At 33.4% G+C, this 17,587-nt stretch overlaps 2 protein-coding genes across 2 annotated transcripts in view; one reads left to right on the forward strand and one right to left on the reverse strand.

The window, feature by feature from the left end:
* LOC117125100 (sodium bicarbonate transporter-like protein 11) overlaps positions 1 to 11,111 on the forward strand; it is a gene marked incomplete in the record, with an annotated part of 65,239 nt that extends 54,128 nt beyond the window's left edge. Inside the window, 5 exon segments of the mRNA XM_033271489.1 lie at positions 1,608 to 1,773; positions 5,815 to 5,988; positions 6,437 to 6,632; positions 8,193 to 8,362; positions 8,748 to 11,111. Of these exon segments, the coding sequence (XP_033127380.1) occupies positions 1,608 to 1,773; positions 5,815 to 5,988; positions 6,437 to 6,632; positions 8,193 to 8,362; positions 8,748 to 8,811 (770 nt within the window).
* A 1,670-nt stretch (positions 11,112 to 12,781) lies between these two features.
* LOC117125070 (zinc finger protein 367-like) lies at positions 12,782 to 16,663 on the reverse strand. Its single transcript, XM_033271447.1, has 4 exons — positions 16,182 to 16,663; positions 14,675 to 14,794; positions 14,171 to 14,315; positions 12,782 to 13,536 (listed from the first exon to the last, which is right to left on the reverse strand). Exons 1-4 carry the CDS (start codon positions 16,537 to 16,539, stop codon positions 13,335 to 13,337), a joined length of 825 nt encoding a protein of 274 aa, XP_033127338.1. The 5' UTR covers positions 16,540 to 16,663; the 3' UTR covers positions 12,782 to 13,334.
* Between the last annotated feature and the right edge of the window lie 924 nt (positions 16,664 to 17,587).

Consider the following 17,587-nt stretch of genomic DNA (forward strand, 5'->3'; position numbering starts at 1 on the left):
ATATAGGGCTATATCGTTCATGATTTCTAATCCATGAAAATATATCTGCTGCTAACTGGTTTAACAATTATCGAGATTAAGATACTTAATTTCTAAGCTATTGATAATATTGTATCACAGCGCTTTCGTTTTAATCCTTCTAAAATACCATGCACAGTTTTTAGGGGGAAAATGACCTTAAACCATAGAATATTTTAGATAAATGTACATTATTAACCAATTTCATCTGTAATTCTTAATAGTAATTTAAAGTCACATATTGAATATGAATGAATACAGAAAATGTAAAAAAAGCATTCTTCTCACTACAAAGTGCTAGAATATGCAAACATGGATCGAGCACTGACGTTAAACTTTGTGAAAGGTACATGGATTCAGTCCCAGTGTTATGTATTTATTTATATTCTAATAATACACAGTGTCATAACATATGTGGCAAAGACGAGCCAAACCAGTCACTTGTCTCAAAAATCGATTTTCAGTTATTAAAACAGTTGTTAACGATGAAAATGAGAACTATAAAATGGTAAAAAAATCATTTAAATCTGACATTTCCTTATGAAGTTACAAGTGTAACATACAGCTGCTTAAAGAACAATATTTGAGAAATCGGCCTTCAAATTTTATGATTTCAGGCATTTGAACAAATTTTTAAAATTTGTGCCATAAAGTAGATTTCAACAAATTTGACATTGTAGCATGTTTTGGCCAATATCTCTGAAACACGATTTGCGACGAGTGACTGTTTTGGGCTTGGTATATGAATGAATACCTGTTGACAATAACTATGAATTTACTCTCCTGGCTATTCCAATGTAATCTACATTCAAGTATATGTTATATCATGTTTATTTTAAAAATTAAACAATCATTAATCAAATGAATTATCATTAATCTTTTAAAATCATTAACCCCTACTCATCTCGAAAGATATACTGGGTTCTTTGAAGTGCACATGAGCATTTGTGTACACTGGGTCTACGGTTTATAGTCCTTATCCGAGAAGACTTGTTCCACCACCAGAACTATAGGTGCGAGCCGCCTGCGAACCTATGCCGATATTGTTGGCTATGATCACGGTGCCCCTGCCTTAACCGCTCGACCATTTGGCTCGCTCAAATTACATCATGTTTATTTAGTAAAAAAAATTAAACATGCCATTTTTTGAATGATGGGAACAGTTCTACATTCATGTATATGTCACATCATATTTATTTTAAGAATTAAACAATCATTAATCTAATAAATTGTCATTAATGAAATAAAATCATTATTAACAGCCCCTGTCATTGTGGAATAATGTTAACCCTGTCTCTTATACACATCTAGATGTGTATAAGAGACAGCCCCCTATACGCTTGTCAGCCGACTCCTGTCCATTGGTCAGCTGAGCTTTGTCCGACATAGTTTGTGCCTGGCTTTATAATTACAGACTCTCTCTCGAATTGGAGACCACCTCCAATTAAGAACCACTTTTCTGCAGTCCCATATTAACAAATGTTATTCTAATTAGAGAGCAAAGTTGCTAAAGACCATAGAAACCTTGGTCCCAAATGTGGTCTTAATAACAATCATGTTTGCTAATGACTAATTTAATAATCTTTCAGTGGAAGCATTGCCTTACCATGACAGCCAGCTATTTGTGCTAGCCCCACTGGAGACCCTGCCTATCGGTGCATGGTTTGGTGCAATGGGCCTAGGATTCTGCCTTTCCCTACTATTCTTTATGGATCAAAATATCTCTAGTGCTATGGTGAATAATCCTGCTAACAAGTGAGTATCATTTATTCCTTATCAGTGGAGAGTTCTATATTGTATAAAGAAATTCTTAATCTTTTTACTTTAAACTCAGAAAGATATCGAACATGAACAATTCTCCTTGGCAATTAACGATTCCTTAACACAATTTTTCTTTGCGTGTCTTGAATTGGTTGGTAATCAGTATAAGGATTTACATAGTAAGACAAAAGTTTTAATTTCAATCCACTTCTCATAGAAAGGTTCGTAATTATTTGATCATGTAAGAAAGAGACCCATTGTTTTAATAGTGTTAATGAAGATTTTAAAATAGGCAGTACAATATACCTTTATTTGTAAATATAACCAACCTAGTTCAAGGGTCGACATCCATTAAGGTTGCATTTTATGATTGATTAAAAACAAAAATGTTTTTAAAACATTTTTGTAGAGGATAACCCGTGCAGCTCTCCATTGCTAGAAAGATATTTATGGCTTTCTCTTATATACATATAAAGTACCTAAGACATATAGGGCTATATCGTTCATGATTTCTAATCCATGAAAATATATCTGCTGCTAACTGGTTTAACAATTATCGAGATTAAGATACTTAATTTCTAAGCTATTGATAATATTGTATCACAGCGCTTTCGTTTTAATCCTTCTAAAATACCATGCACAGTTTTTAGGGGGAAAATGACCTTAAACCATAGAATATTTTAGATAAATGTACATTATTAACCAATTTCATCTGTAATTCTTAATAGTAATTTAAAGTCACATATTGAATATGAATGAATACAGAAAATGTAAAAAAAGCATTCTTCTCACTACAAAGTGCTAGAATATGCAAACATGGATCGAGCACTGACGTTAAACTTTGTGAAAGGTACATGGATTCAGTCCCAGTGTTATGTATTTATTTATATTCTAATAATACACAGTGTCATAACATATGTGGCAAAGACGAGCCAAACCAGTCACTTGTCTCAAAAATCGATTTTTAGTTATTAAAACAGTTGTTAACGATGAAAATGAGAACTATAAAATGGTAAAAAAATCATTTAAATCTGACATTTCCTTATGAAGTTACAAGTGTTTAAACATACAGCTGCTTAAAGAACAATATTTTAGAAATCGGCCTTCAAATTTTATGATTTCAGGCATTTGAAAACATTTTTAAAATTTGTGCCATAAAGTAGATTTCAAACAAATTTGACATTCCAGCATGTTTTGGCCAATATCTCTGAAACATGATTTGCGACGAGTAACTGGTTTGGCTTGGTATATGATTGAATACCTGTAGACAATAACTAGGAAGTTCACTCTCCCTGGTTATTCCAATGTAATCTACATTCAAGTATATGTTATATCATGTTTATTTTAAAAATTAAACAATCATTAATCAAATGAATTATCATTAATCTTTTAAAATCATTAACCCCTACTCATCTCGAAAGATATACTGGGTTCTTTGAAGTGCACATGAGCATTTGTGTACACTGGGTCTACGGTTTATAGTCCTTATCCGAGAAGACTTGTTCCACCACCAGAACTATAGGTGCGAGCCGCCTGCGAACCTATGCCGATATTGTTGGCTATGATCACGGTGCCCCTGCCTTAACCGCTCGACCATTTGGCTCGCTCAAATTACATCATGTTTATTTAGTAAAAAAAATTAAACATGCCATTTTTTGAATGATGGGAACAGTTCTACATTCATGTATATGTCACATCATATTTATTTTAAGAATTAAACAATCATTAATCTAATAAATTGTCATTAATGAAATAAAATCATTATTAACAGCCCCTGTCATTGTGGAATAATGTTAACCTCTACAGCTGTCACAGACAAAGCCCATACGCATTTCAGCACAAATATTACAATGATATGTTCGTAAATTTTTTTAATATAATGTTGAATACTGAGTGTTTTTAATACCAATATTAAGGATATGAAATATATTTTGACACAATGTTAATTTCTTTGTTATTCATACACGGTGTAATAACAAGGCAATAATTTTAACAACATGAATTTATATCCTACTCTTTTATTGTTACACTTAATAAAATGTTATAAAATAAAATATCATAATATCCAGAAGCACCCACAGGCTTAATTATGATAACATAATTAAATGTGGATGTTGCATATAAAAGGTACGTGGAAAACAAAAGACTACCAGCATAAATTATTACACCATTAGCATTTTTATAAAAACATGCACTATTTATTTTCACATACTTGTAATGCCATAAAACCTTGAACTGAAGCCCAGTGCTAATCCTTTTTTTTCTTGCGAACTTTGGATGGGGCTTCTTATCGAGGCACTTTTGCGAAGTAAAGAGGGGGCTTCGTTTTAAAATGAATGCTGTAAATTTTCGGAATTAGTACTATTGAACAAAAAATAGGGCCACTGTAACATCAATCTATATCATGGAGTGTATTAACCGGCATTAAATCACCTAAACTAGAGTTCCTATATAGACAGAGTTGCGACATGTCCCATGACAGTGACTACTGTACGCCCTCAATCCGCCATTTGGGGACAAACTACCCAAGTCAGTAGTGCGTAACCAACAAAATTAAGAAAAGCTTTGAGGATAAATTCTTGACCTCATGTTATTTAAAAATTCATAACTCCATAACAGGTCGTGTCGCTTTATTTTTTGCTGGAGACTATTTTCCACCACTATACATGATTAAAAACAAATGTTTTGACTTCTGAATTCAAGATGGGAAGAAGAAGAGCCTATCTATATATTGTATTAAATAGTGGTAGTACTAGACCAGGCCTAGCTAGTAGTAGTACTAGACCAGGCCTAGCTGGTAGTAGTAGTTTCAGTTACTGTATGACACAGACTTCTCTTATTATATTCTACAAGTTATTTTGGAGATACCCTTGGACTGGGACTTTAGTTAGAGGCTTGCCACAAACACCTGTTTACAATTTACAATTTTCAGTTGTCCTGTGCGTAAGTAAGAGGCCTAGTCGCCTAGTATTTTTAGAGCCGAACAAACCCAATGATGTACGCCTAGTGAAGGCGTTACGCTATTTTGGTCAAGCAAAAACTACATGTAATGTAGTTAATTATAATAGCGTATTGAGAATCAATTTCATTTTTAAATCTTGTTATAAACTTCAAACACGCCTGAATTAACAGATATTTACTATCAAATGACATAAAATTTTCTTATTAATATTTTAATTTTTTTTAATTGCATATGCAGTCACTACACTGTAGCATAGGCATTGCGTTCATTCAGGCATAAAATGGACCCAATATGAAGTCCCACTAGCGGCTCATGTCGCAACTCTGTCTATATAGGAACTCTAACCTAAACTACTGTACAAACCAACTGTGTTTTCAATTTTGTTCCTTTGAAATTCATGTACGGTGTATGTACTGTACTATCTCAAAAAGAAGCCTTTGCTATATTGAAAAGAAGCCCATGGGCTTCTTTTCTAGGCTAATTTGCAAACTGAAGCGAGGGGCTTCAATTCGAGATGAGCTTCTTCTCGAGATAAGCCCATTTATCTTCAATGCGAGGTTTTACGGTATATTGATTGTTTTGTTTGTTCATAGTGATGGCACCTTATATTCCTAACGAGGGATTCAAGGTCCCCGGAAGGGGTCCAAGATTCTCAATAAGAGGTCCAAAATCCCCTCATCCCCACTGTCTGAATACCTGTAAATGGCAGTCAGACAAAAAAAAAATGCTTTTTTTAAAGCAGTGTTACCCAACAAAATAATTGGCTTCTTCCCTGACAGGGAGTCGAGGATTTCCCAAAATGAGAGGTCCTGTGCCCCCTGGACCCCTCACTGACCCCACTACTGTTTGTTCATGTGCACTTTGCTCAATGTAAATTTTTGTTTCTGCTTCCCCATTCTGTGAGGTTGTCTTCTTGAAATATATTGAACAAATATTTACAGTATATAAATTCCAATTAATATGTAAGCCCCACTGGTACCGTAATGCTTTGCACACTTGGCAATCCAAAGTATGTTTCATCCTATGCTTGTGGTCATTACATATAGGTAAACTGATTTTTTTTTCTTTGTTAGGCTTAAGAAAGGCTCAGCATACCACTTGGATTTATTTGTTGTGGCATTGTTGAATGCTATGTTGTCAATATTTGGTTTACCATGGGTTCACGCAGCACTACCTCACTCTCCACTACATGTCAAAGCCCTTGCTGATGTAGAAGAAAGGGTGGATCAGGGACATGTCTACAACATGTAAGTTTTGTTGGGTGTAGGAAAAAAACACCATTCTAGGAATAGACACCATGCCACAATAATGGAATAAACCATTTCATATTAGGGGTGTTGATTAAGGTATGAGGTACTATCACACACAATGTGAGTATTCTTTTCCTGAAATGGTACTAATGCACCTTGTTGCAGGTGTAAGAAAAATGTCAAGGAGGAAAACACCACAACAGTGGACCAAACCATGTAATTCAGGGGGTATTGTTTAAGTCTTAGAGGTACTATTCCTTCTGGTGTTTTTTTCTTATGTCCCTTTTTACATAATGTTTGAAAGTGCTAAAACCAAATAAATTATACAATAAATAAATTAGCTAAGATTTATTAAAATAAACTTAGTAAGATAATAGAAAGGAATTAAAACTGTGAGAAAAGAAAGTTATTATTTTTTAATTAACTTCTTTCTATTTTGCTTTAGTATTGTACGAGTACGAGAAACCCGTGTCACCAGTTTATTCTCGCATATCCTGATTGGATTGTCATTGTTTATGCTTCCCAACCCACTTCAGTATATTCCGAAACCTGTTCTTTATGGATTGTTCCTTTACCTAGCTTTTACTGCTCTCGATGGCAATCAAATGTTTGAACGTATGAAACTTTTGATCACTGAACAAGTAAGAAGATGCACTATATTTATTTATATTCATTAATTGTAGAAATAGAAATATATTACCTATTAGAGTCAATGATTTGCTTTCGGTACCTTTGAGGTACCTATATCAGCAGCCAAGTGGCGGTTCAAAATAAATGTGTTTAAAAATACAAATTATACCCCATTTTACAAAGGAAAAATATTACAATGGGTATGTGCTAGATGCTACAAGGACTTTTGATTTCTATCAAAATTGCAGACATCTTTACGCAAGTGATTAAAACCTTGATAAAACCCTGCACAATTAATATATGGTACAGGCAGTGAAGATATGCTCAACTTCACTGTAAAAGATAAGCTGCAACATGAGCTTTCACAGAGAGGCATGCAACATATATGGATTATGGGCTGCTGTTATTTTTAGGTTGTTTTTTGATGTAGATATTACACTAATGTACATGGTATGCATGCTAATCTGGAAAAAAAAAAGCTGATTTAGTATTGTTCGGGAATTCATTACAGTAATTGTTCACTCATTCAATATCTTCCGCAAGGAAACTGAAATGGCAGATTATGAGAGTACTAATAAAACTATGTTATATGATAAAATTACATGCAACATTTAAAAACATCATCTTATAAAAGATAAAAATTACATAAAATATTAATGAATGCATTATATTAATTTATGACTATTATTTTCTCAATATTTATTTTCATTCGATTTGTATATTAATATTTACAGAATTTCCTCAGTAATGGAAAATCCTGGAATTTAAAGTATTTATGGAAAATTATGTAATAGTCATCGATGATTTTTTTTCTCCTTTGACGAAAAAGTTGTGGAATGTTGCACATATCATCATGATATTTGGATCTGAAGTTCGCATTTAAATAGACAGCTTCTCTTGATGCATGGACAAACTGACACTTGTAGCATGTTCAATTATTAAGTAATATTAATCAAAATCAAACAAAATTTGCCTCATCATATTAATACTCAACCAAATTATTCGTTCAATGACGGTGGGCTTTTAACGTAAGATGTTATCGCATAATTAACTACCAGAGATCCTTACTTAACTACACCATGTAACATAGGACCTATAAGCACAACTGATTAACTACTACAAATATACATCATTAAATTTGGACACCATTATAATACCATCCATCACCTGCATGTTCAATTATATTTGACTGATAGCGGATAACCTACAGCATGTTGGCTACCATATGCAAATTTTTGCATATAATAACATGTACTAGAGGGCGCTGTGAGCATTCTTGTAGAGTACTTTAGTAACATGTTTCTGTTTTTTTTTTTTTACTCATCTAACAGCAAATGATTCATCATTTACGAATTGACAAAGTTTTAATGCTCTGTTAACTATAGCGCTGTATTGTATATCAGTGGAAAATTTTCTGGCATCACTTGAATCACCACAAACCCAATGATCAACGGCCTATTCTTAAATGAATTGCATATGACTGGCTGTAATCTTGCTTATATTACTCACAATTCTAAATCTTAAGAAATAGTTGAATTATATTTTAACTTTGGTTTCCTTTTCTTCCTCAGGCTGCGTATCCACCAAATCATTATGTGAGGAGAGTACCACAGCGTAAAATGCACACATTTACCTTTGTTCAGCTTATCCAACTGATTGTCCTGTGTTCTTTTGGCTTTGTTCCCTATCCCTATCTGAAGATGACATTCCCCGTCCTTATCCTGATTTTGCTGCCAATCAGGTATTGATACATTTATTGGCATTTACCATTATTGATTTGCAATCAAATATCATAATCCTAGCCATATCACAGATGGGAACAAAATTATTTATCTGTTATTTGATATTATTATTATTATTTTAAATTAATGTAGCTCTGTGTTGAGAATCACTTTCTTTTGCTCCACTGAGAATTTCATTTCTAGCCCATTTATCTTAAGTGGCTCTTACCTTTGTTTGGATGATTTCCCATTAAAAAAGCAATTAAAGATATCAGGAAATAGATTAGTAATTTTTAATTACTCTTTTATTACTAGAGTATCACTTATCATTACTATTATTAATATTTTATTGTTACTTTTTACATGATAATGTGTTTATTTTGAACATTTCTTTTGTTTTTTTAGGCACAAATTAGTTCCAAAAATCATAGACCCGAAGTACATTGCAGCTTTGGACCGTAGCCATTAGCCAGCCTATTGGAATGCACATATCAACCTCAGATGGAATATATTGGGCCAAGAGCACAAAATCAACTAAGTAACTCTTGTTTTGGCTTTGTGATGCATCTTCTGAGCCACTACAGTTAAAAATGATAACTGCAAGTCCTAGCACTTTGGTTTAGTTGACTAGAAGTTGTCTCAAAACCATTGATATCATCAGATATGTTAAAGCTGAAGGTATGGAAGCATCTGATATGGGAACGGTGTTTATTATTGTTTCATTGATCATTAAATGCATCAATGCGCCCAACGTTTAGCATCATTAAACTAGCAATGGATATACAAGACTTAGTACAGGATAGAATATTCTTTATATCGTGGAAAATTTAAATCTGGGCAAGAAGGTCTGTAAACCAACGCCGATGTGAACGCTGTAGTTAGCTGCGCCCCTTACTTAACTTACCCCTCAGCCACAAGACGTGCCCAAGTTTGAAGATAATCCCCATCTCTTCTTCTGTAGAATTCCCTATACCATCATAGCTTTCCTGCCTGCAGACTGAGCTCTCATGCATCAAGTAATCCCAAGGATACAACAGAAAATATATTCAGGATGATGTACATTGTAGATACAAGAAAAATTGTGTAAAACCTCTGTGCAAAAGAAACACAATTTTACGTTCACTCACTTTTCTTCACTTTCTTGCACCATTAATAAGGTTCAGTAGAAACAGAAGAGTAAAATACAATGTATATACAAAGATTAATATATAATTGGATTTTATATTTAAAAAAAAGTGATTTAAGAAGTGAATATTTAAATTTTATTAAATCACTTAAAAATATTTTTTTTAAATAAATGAAATGCAGTATCTGCTACTTGTTGTGTTTATGCAAATATTGAAATAATGAAAATCGAAGTCATACGTGTGGTGAGGTCAAAAAAAAAAAAAAATTTTGTTTTGCCCTTTGCGACCGACCGAATATCACAACAATTTTTTTTTGGCCTTATGTTAATACTTCCAGTCTCCGTTATTTTATTCCCGGTGCAAGAGTTTTTACCATAAGCTATTTTCCATCTTCCAACTTTTTTCATTATCTTTCCCTGCTATTTTATTTGGTCAATTGTGTGCTGGTATCAGTTTTGAAGACCATGAATGTTTTTTGTTTGGCATAATTATATAATTAAGTTGCCTTTCTCTGTCAGTCGTTCATGCAATATATTTCCAGGACTAGATAACAGTAGTAGCAAAATGTTGATTTTGTTCAATTAATAACAGTTTAACAAATTATTTTTTTATAGTATATTCTATACAGAAAGCATTAATAATCAGTTATTGTTATCGTTATTAGAGGTACAGTATTATCTATGAATGTTTGTATGTGTAATATGACTGTTGTATTTATGAATGTTTTAAAAGGATATTTTGAATATTATGGTTAATATATGAATTACAACCAAGCTAATGGTAATTCCAAAGAGAGGGAAAACAATATTAAATAGGATTATAAAATAGATAAATACTGTATTTTAAAATTGAACACAGGAAATTTTTGATGATGTCCAAAGATAATTTTCTCCAATATGAGGCATTATTTATTCTCTTTTGTGGTGATTTGTGGTCTAAATGATATCAGTTTTTTATGTGTTATTTAACAGGGTAAAGTACAGTTGTACTAGTTTGCTTTTTGCTAGTACTATACTGTGTTTCTTATTTCATAATGCAATAAGGTTGGTTGGATTTAACTGTTTATGGAAATATAGTAGTTAATATGCTTTCTTTTTTCAACCTTGATTTAAATCAAAGTGCTCTTAAATTCCTAAATTAAAAGTTAAAAGGGAGATTTTATCACTCACATAATGGTGAATTGAACTTATTATAGTATGTCTATACTTTGGAGAGATGTATATACGGTACTGTATATTCTTCAGTGAACTTTCAACTACTATTGGTCTTAACATCCAGAAGGTCTTGTTTGTTATTGTGTGATTGTTGCAGGAACATTGTTGTGTTCTCAAAACATATTTTGATTGATTTAAGCTACTTCAAAGTTGTTAATTCTAATGATTTCATTTGTGGTTGTTCCCAACAGCGGCAGTGCCAGCCACGTTGTTTTGGGTGGGGTGGTCGGAGGGGATTTCAAGCCCCTCTTATTTACTGGGGTAATAATACAGTATCTATATTTTGGAGATACCGTATATATATACAGTACTGTATATTCTGAAGTGTGCTTTTCAAAATCCAGAAGTTCTTGTTTGTTATTGTATGATTGTGTGATGCAAGTTTGTTGTGTTCAAAATAAAAGTTGATTGGGCTGAGCTACATCAAAGTTGTTGATTCCTGGTTATTATTGGTTACTGTAGTTAAATCAAATACTGTATCACAAAACATACCACCCTGCCGGTGGGAAATCGCAAGCCTGCAATTTTGGATTCTTGACACAGTACAGTACAATTCTTTCTAGGACTACTAATAATATACACAAGGTTTGTATACATTTTGGAAAGTTATAGAAATTCAGACTTTGGATAGTCATGGGAAGCAGTAGCAGCGCTATAGGGGACTTGGCCCCAGATAATTTTCTCTCTCCCCCCCTTCCCCAAAAAAAGAAAAACCACAATTCGTCAATATGTATATTCTACATATTGTCTATAAAATTCACTCAGTGGCATAATGAAGGGGCTAGAAGCCCCTGACTGGGTCTTGTAAGGACACCCTACTATGTACACTCAGTTCATGGGATGCCAAGGGCCCAGCATTTTGGATGTTTTAAGGGCATTGATTTTTTGAGGATTGCTAAATTGTACTACAGTATTCTGTGTAGATTATCCTGAAAATGTAATAAATATTTTTTTCAATATTTCTCTACCATGATTCGTCATTTTCACACGACCAACTAGAAACTTTTCTAAAAGTACAGTACTGTAGTACCTGTACATACAGTACAGGTAATGGACAGAGTAGGAGGCAGTGGAGATGAGTGTGATGCCTCCTTCAGGGCTCTTTAACTGAGATGTAGAGAAATCCTTGGCTCATGTGCACATACTCGGGTTTACAGGTCCATGCAGCCCTGGTTGTGAACAGACTAGAATAGGTATTCACCGAGTAGCTCAGACACAAAGAAACCCTTAGAAGTTACTTTAATATCCAGAGGTGACGGAACTAGGGGGTGCAGACCGGAAATGGTCTGCATCAGTTGGTTGTTACCATGCGCCAGTGATGTTGGAGTATATAGTACAGCAAGATGAAACTATTTATGTATGTATTTATTTAAGTTCGGAGTTTGTCGGGTAGTGAAATGATTATTGTACATTTTAAGCGCTAGCTAAATTCATAAGTGTAAGCTAAATTACGGTGATTAATTTAATTAGCGAAGATAAGGAGACAATTATTTCGAAGTTCCCTCTTTCCAAGAGAGGAATGCTTTGTGAAAATGAGTACCCGCCGTACTAAGAATAATTCAGTTGCAGAGGTACCTTGTACGTATTATACAATGCTAACAATGCGGCTCTTGTAGCCCTAGCTAGGACAAGGTATTGCAAAGCAGTGGTGTTTGTATATCCAAGAAAAAAGCATGCCGGGATAGTTTGCCTTACCAGGAAAAGGTGACGTAATCTAGCTTACTACAGTATATTGTGAGTGTGACGTCACCAAAAATATTTTCTATTATAACCAAAATAATAACTACAAGGTTTCTGGGCGTAAATTCCCTTAATACGAATTAAGGGTTGCACAATCTCCTTGCCATACAAATAACAGCTCCCACTGACGTCTCAGTCGAGAAATACGGGTAGCTGAAGTTATCCAAATTTCACGTTCCACTTTTGACCCTGATTTGTGCTTCGCACTCGCCGCTGAGGGCGGTGTTCCAGGAACCCTGCGTCGTCTAGTCCATAGCTAAAATATTTTGAGGCCATTTCAATGCACTATATAAACACAATTCTTTCATGATGGACAGGTTGTGTAGCTACTGCATCAGAAAAAAATATCAGAATACAATTTATTTTTTTTCATTATTTTATTCAGACAGTTTAGCTAGGCTAATTTACACTTCATATCTTGGTCTCAATTCATAGAGCCCAAACCTTTTTAAACACTTGAGTATTCTGCTTCAATAATTCAAGAATAAATAACTTGCATGCTTTATTTACATTCCTCTAATTAATTACCTTTTTTAATATATCTATGTTGCACAATTGAACATTTACATCTTGGGATATATATATACAATATATATACATAACATATATGCAGTAAAACAGATGAAAAATTAGCAATAGATGAAATTCAGGTAAATCAAAACATTTTTAAATAGTTATAAAATGTTTAATTATCATAAAAAATATCTATTATAAAAGTTTGAAAGGAATTTGTGAGATATAATAGATTTAGATTATCATTTAGTAAAAATTTGTTCTACAGTTTTTCTGTATTTAAAATTCATCATTGTGCTTTGTATAGAAATTAACTACAATGTACATTGTTCCTAGTTTGACTAGCTCTGTTTCAATAACATGGACATCACATATAAAATAAGAAAAACATTTTCAAGTTAAAGATCACACGGTAGTTTTTCTGCTAACTCAACAAGAGCTACCGCACAATGGAATTTTTCGCGTTGTTCCTCTAAGCGCCGTCTTGCGGTAATGCGAGACCGTTTCCTTTCATCTCCTTCCCTTTTGGCATTTGTGGGTTGTTTCCTTTTTTCCTGTCTTAGACTACTCTTGCTAGGTGTTTTTGTAGTAGCTGCAAAACTGCAATAAACATTGTATTTGAAATCATTAAATTGGTAAATTCATTGAAAAACATAAATATAGAGTAGAAGTGACCAACCAAAATAATTGATATTCTACTCTGTATAAATTACATTATTTTTATTTAATACATTGTTTAGCTAACTTATTTTTTTAATGATCATCAGATAGCAGGAAAAAATTAAAATAATTTGTTTTTCTTATTTAGCCAATGATTTGGCCAAATGCATCTAGGTTGAGGAGAAAATAACAATAAAATGTTATTGATGATTGTAAACAGTGTAGTAATGAGATTGATATATGCTTTAAATTTATATAAGGAAGAAATATGTATCTTATTTTCAGGGGATGGTATAATAAAAATAAATATAAAACAATTTTTTCCTGAAAATTCTATTTTTCGAGGCAGAGTGTGCGCTAAATGGTCAAAAATAAAGCAAATTTTGTATTCGAAATCACTGTTATTGTCAGTCGTTACGTTTGCCAAAAATTAAAATTTTTTTAAAAAGATTTCCAGAGGGCAAGAGAAATTGCATCTTCATGAGCTGGGGATGAGAAACTACTTTACTGGTGGATAGAATCAATCTTGTTAATCTGTGAATTAGCAAAGAAAAATAAAGTTTGTGAGGCTTACCGTTCAAGCCAGAGGGCTACAGCTTCATCATTTTCATCATTCTTTGTAATTCCTCCGACAAGATTTTCTTGTTCTACACGTTCGATTCCTGCCTTTGGATGGAGGCTGCAATGTCTGTTTGCATGTGTGAAGCGGTTCGTGCAAGCTAAAATCCAAACGATGTAAAGTAAAAATAAATGATTTGTTTTAGATTGTATATCATCATCTCCAACACATCACTCAGGAATTGGATTGGAAAAATGGTTGGTGTACATTTTACATTAACGTCATGTTAAGACAACAGACTTGTCAAGTTATAAACATATTATTTTAACACTATCAATAATACTTGAACATTTTCACAATTAGTAGTTTTTTTACAGCACCATTGAACAAAAAAATTTCCAATACATTTCCAAACAAATAAATCCAAAGTTTAAAATCTTTAATATAATGAATTTAGTTTTTTTAATGAATTTTTAAAAAATATCTAATATAATTAAAAGCATGTGATGATAGACTTACCACTATTTTTACATTTAAATGGTTTTTCTCCTGTATGAAGTCGTTGATGTGTTTTTAATTGCCCACTTTGAACAAATGCCTTGGTGCATCCAGGATAATCACACGTGTATGGACGTTCTCCTAAATAAACAGGGGAAAAACAGAATTGAATTGTTAGAAATATTAATACTATTGTACTAGTACAGTACTGTATTATTATAAATGAAGCATATTCAAGCATAAGCTAATTGTAGAGTATGATATTGCAATAGTTGGCTATTGTTTTATCATAAAAAAGGACAGCTGCATTTTTATAAGACGATCAAGATTTAACACCTGGAAAACATGAGCAACCGCTCACCGGTTTTCTCCACGCTTAAATACGGTACATGCGCAAGTTATTATATTGGGTTTTTTTGGAAGAGCTTGTACCACGCTTAAATACGGTACAGACGCAAGTTAATATATTGGGTTTTTTGGAAGAGCTAATAAGATATAAATTTTTAAATAATTAGAATGTCTATTTGTACAAAAAAAAATATTATTTAGAATGTTCATCTGTTAAAAATTAAAATATCCAACTTAAAAAAGGGCAACGTTTGTTGGAAATCACCACTAGTTTATGTGATACAAAATTTCCTGCAAGTCCGTTTAAAACTGGCGACGCTGGATGCATTTAAAGTTTTGGTATCTGAGGGCAGCGCCTTGCGCAGACCCAATGATCTGGCAATCTCTGCCGCACAAACGCAACATATCTAGTTTGTGCCCCCAACCACTTGCTTAGATACGCCACTAACTACAAAATAATTACGTTCCTTTTATTTTGTCAGAAACTTTAAAATACTATAAAATAAAATACAGAATTCATCAGCAAAAAAAAAAAAAAGCTGTGAGCAGTAAATAATTTTAACCAAAGTCTCACTGGCATCACAATTTGCAATATTCACCAATTAAAAGAGACGGTGCATATATGTAGGGCCTGTGCAGAAAATATGTCCGCTGAAAAAGAAGCTAGACCTAAAAATTTGTTTGCATTTGTGAAAATAACAGCCAATATTTCTTCCCTCACTTTAGTTTTAAAAAAAAAGGAATTGGTAGCACAGATTCCATAACCAAAACAAAGATGACTTATGCATACAAAATCAATTTTGGAGATTGACCCTACCTAGGCCTAGTAAGTAGTAGAATAGGACTCCTAGGCACTACTGTACTTGACTTCATTTGAACCTTGACTATTTTTTATGAAAAAAAATTATTAACATAAATAAATACCTGGCACTTTAATTAAACGTTCAATGTTATTAATTTTATTTTGTATGCATAGGCCTAGGCTATATAGGCAATGAAATAGGCCTAGCCTGCCATTATAATACAACTGAGGAGCCTACTATATTTAGATCTAGGCCCTAGGCCTAGCCTAGCTCATTGTTCAGCGATCAGTTCATCAGATGGGCGATTCGTCTAGCCTTGGCCTACACAACAACAAAGACACTGGCCAGAAAAATTTAAAGGCTCAGAGCTTGCTTACCAGTGTGGGTGCGAAGGTGTGCTTGCAATGACTTTTCTCTTGGAAAAACACGATGACAAATCTTACATCTTATACTGCTAGGTGAGAAGGATCCCTCTAACTGAAGACTCGGGATAGATTCAGCTTTAGGTCTACCTCTCGCTTTGGGAGTTCTACTTCCATCCGACCCACTTGGAGAACAACAGGAGCTGGTGGGGCTGAGTTGGATATTCTCGGCGTTTTCAGACCACTTCCATGGGTAAAATTCTCCGAAACTTGGACTTCTTGGAATTGAATCTACCCTAAATTGCCTCACTGGTGAAGTCATTAGGTTATGCGGCATATTTTTCTTTGGAGAATTCGTTAAAATTGAGCTCATTTTTGCTGTTTATGATTGAATTCAACGCTAAAAGCATTCACTCCTTCCGCTACCTAGGCTACACACAGTATAATGATCATTGATTTTTTCGATAGGAGGTTACGCGCCAACTGAATTTGGCGCCGTACGTTGCGGTTGTTGCTCTGTTGAATTGTACATAATTTGGTTGACCTTTGCCCCAAGTGCAATAGAGCGAATCAGGCTCATTTTCACAATGTACTACCATGGTACTACAATATAAAAGCAGTGGGTACAGTAAACTTAATAATAATACAATACAATAAGCGTTTTTTTTCTGGCAATAAACAAAATACAATTATACAATTCATGTCTTTTAAATAAGTAGCAAGAAATGGAGGAAACTGAAGTAAAAAAAACTTATATGATGTTTCCTCAGAACAGACCTATGTATTTTGCGCTTTACAAATCCAAATTATTATTATTATTATTATTTATTCTTATGTATTCTGTTAAGTTTCTCATTGATACTCATGCGCTGACGAAGGTAACAGGAGTTGCCGAAAATTTCGCAAATAAAATATTTCTATGTCTCTTACAAGTCAAAATATCGTAGCAGGTTATTTTGTCTGCGTCTACCTACTGATTTATTTACATATATATATATATATATCGCTGAAACAAAATATTAACAAGGCATGTAGACTGTTAAAACCTGTATTTATTTTCGAAAGAAATTTTCGGCCAGTCCTCTGGTCTTCATCAGCTTTACAGAACGCACAAGATTAGCTGTTGTTGCAAGTTGTACCGTATATTGTACAATATAAACAATACAATAGTGATGTAGACGGATTATAGGCCAATTATCTAATAGTTTATGCTGTGATATACAAAGTGAAATCCGACAGAGATCAAAGCGGTCAAGTATTGAGATAGTGGTGTTATAGATTAAACAATTCTTAATTAAAGCGTACATAGTAGAATAATATGGTGGGAAGCGGACTTAACTACAATATAAGTGAATAATTATGAAATCTTAAAAAGTAAATGCTGGATTATATGAATTAAAAATAAATTAACCTGTATGTGC

The sequence above is a fragment of the Anneissia japonica genome, unplaced genomic scaffold, assembly GCF_011630105.1.
Source record: "Anneissia japonica isolate Jap-2015-1 unplaced genomic scaffold, ASM1163010v1 scaffold9_len2422644_cov172, whole genome shotgun sequence".
Taxonomy (NCBI): domain Eukaryota; kingdom Metazoa; phylum Echinodermata; class Crinoidea; order Comatulida; family Comatulidae; genus Anneissia; species Anneissia japonica.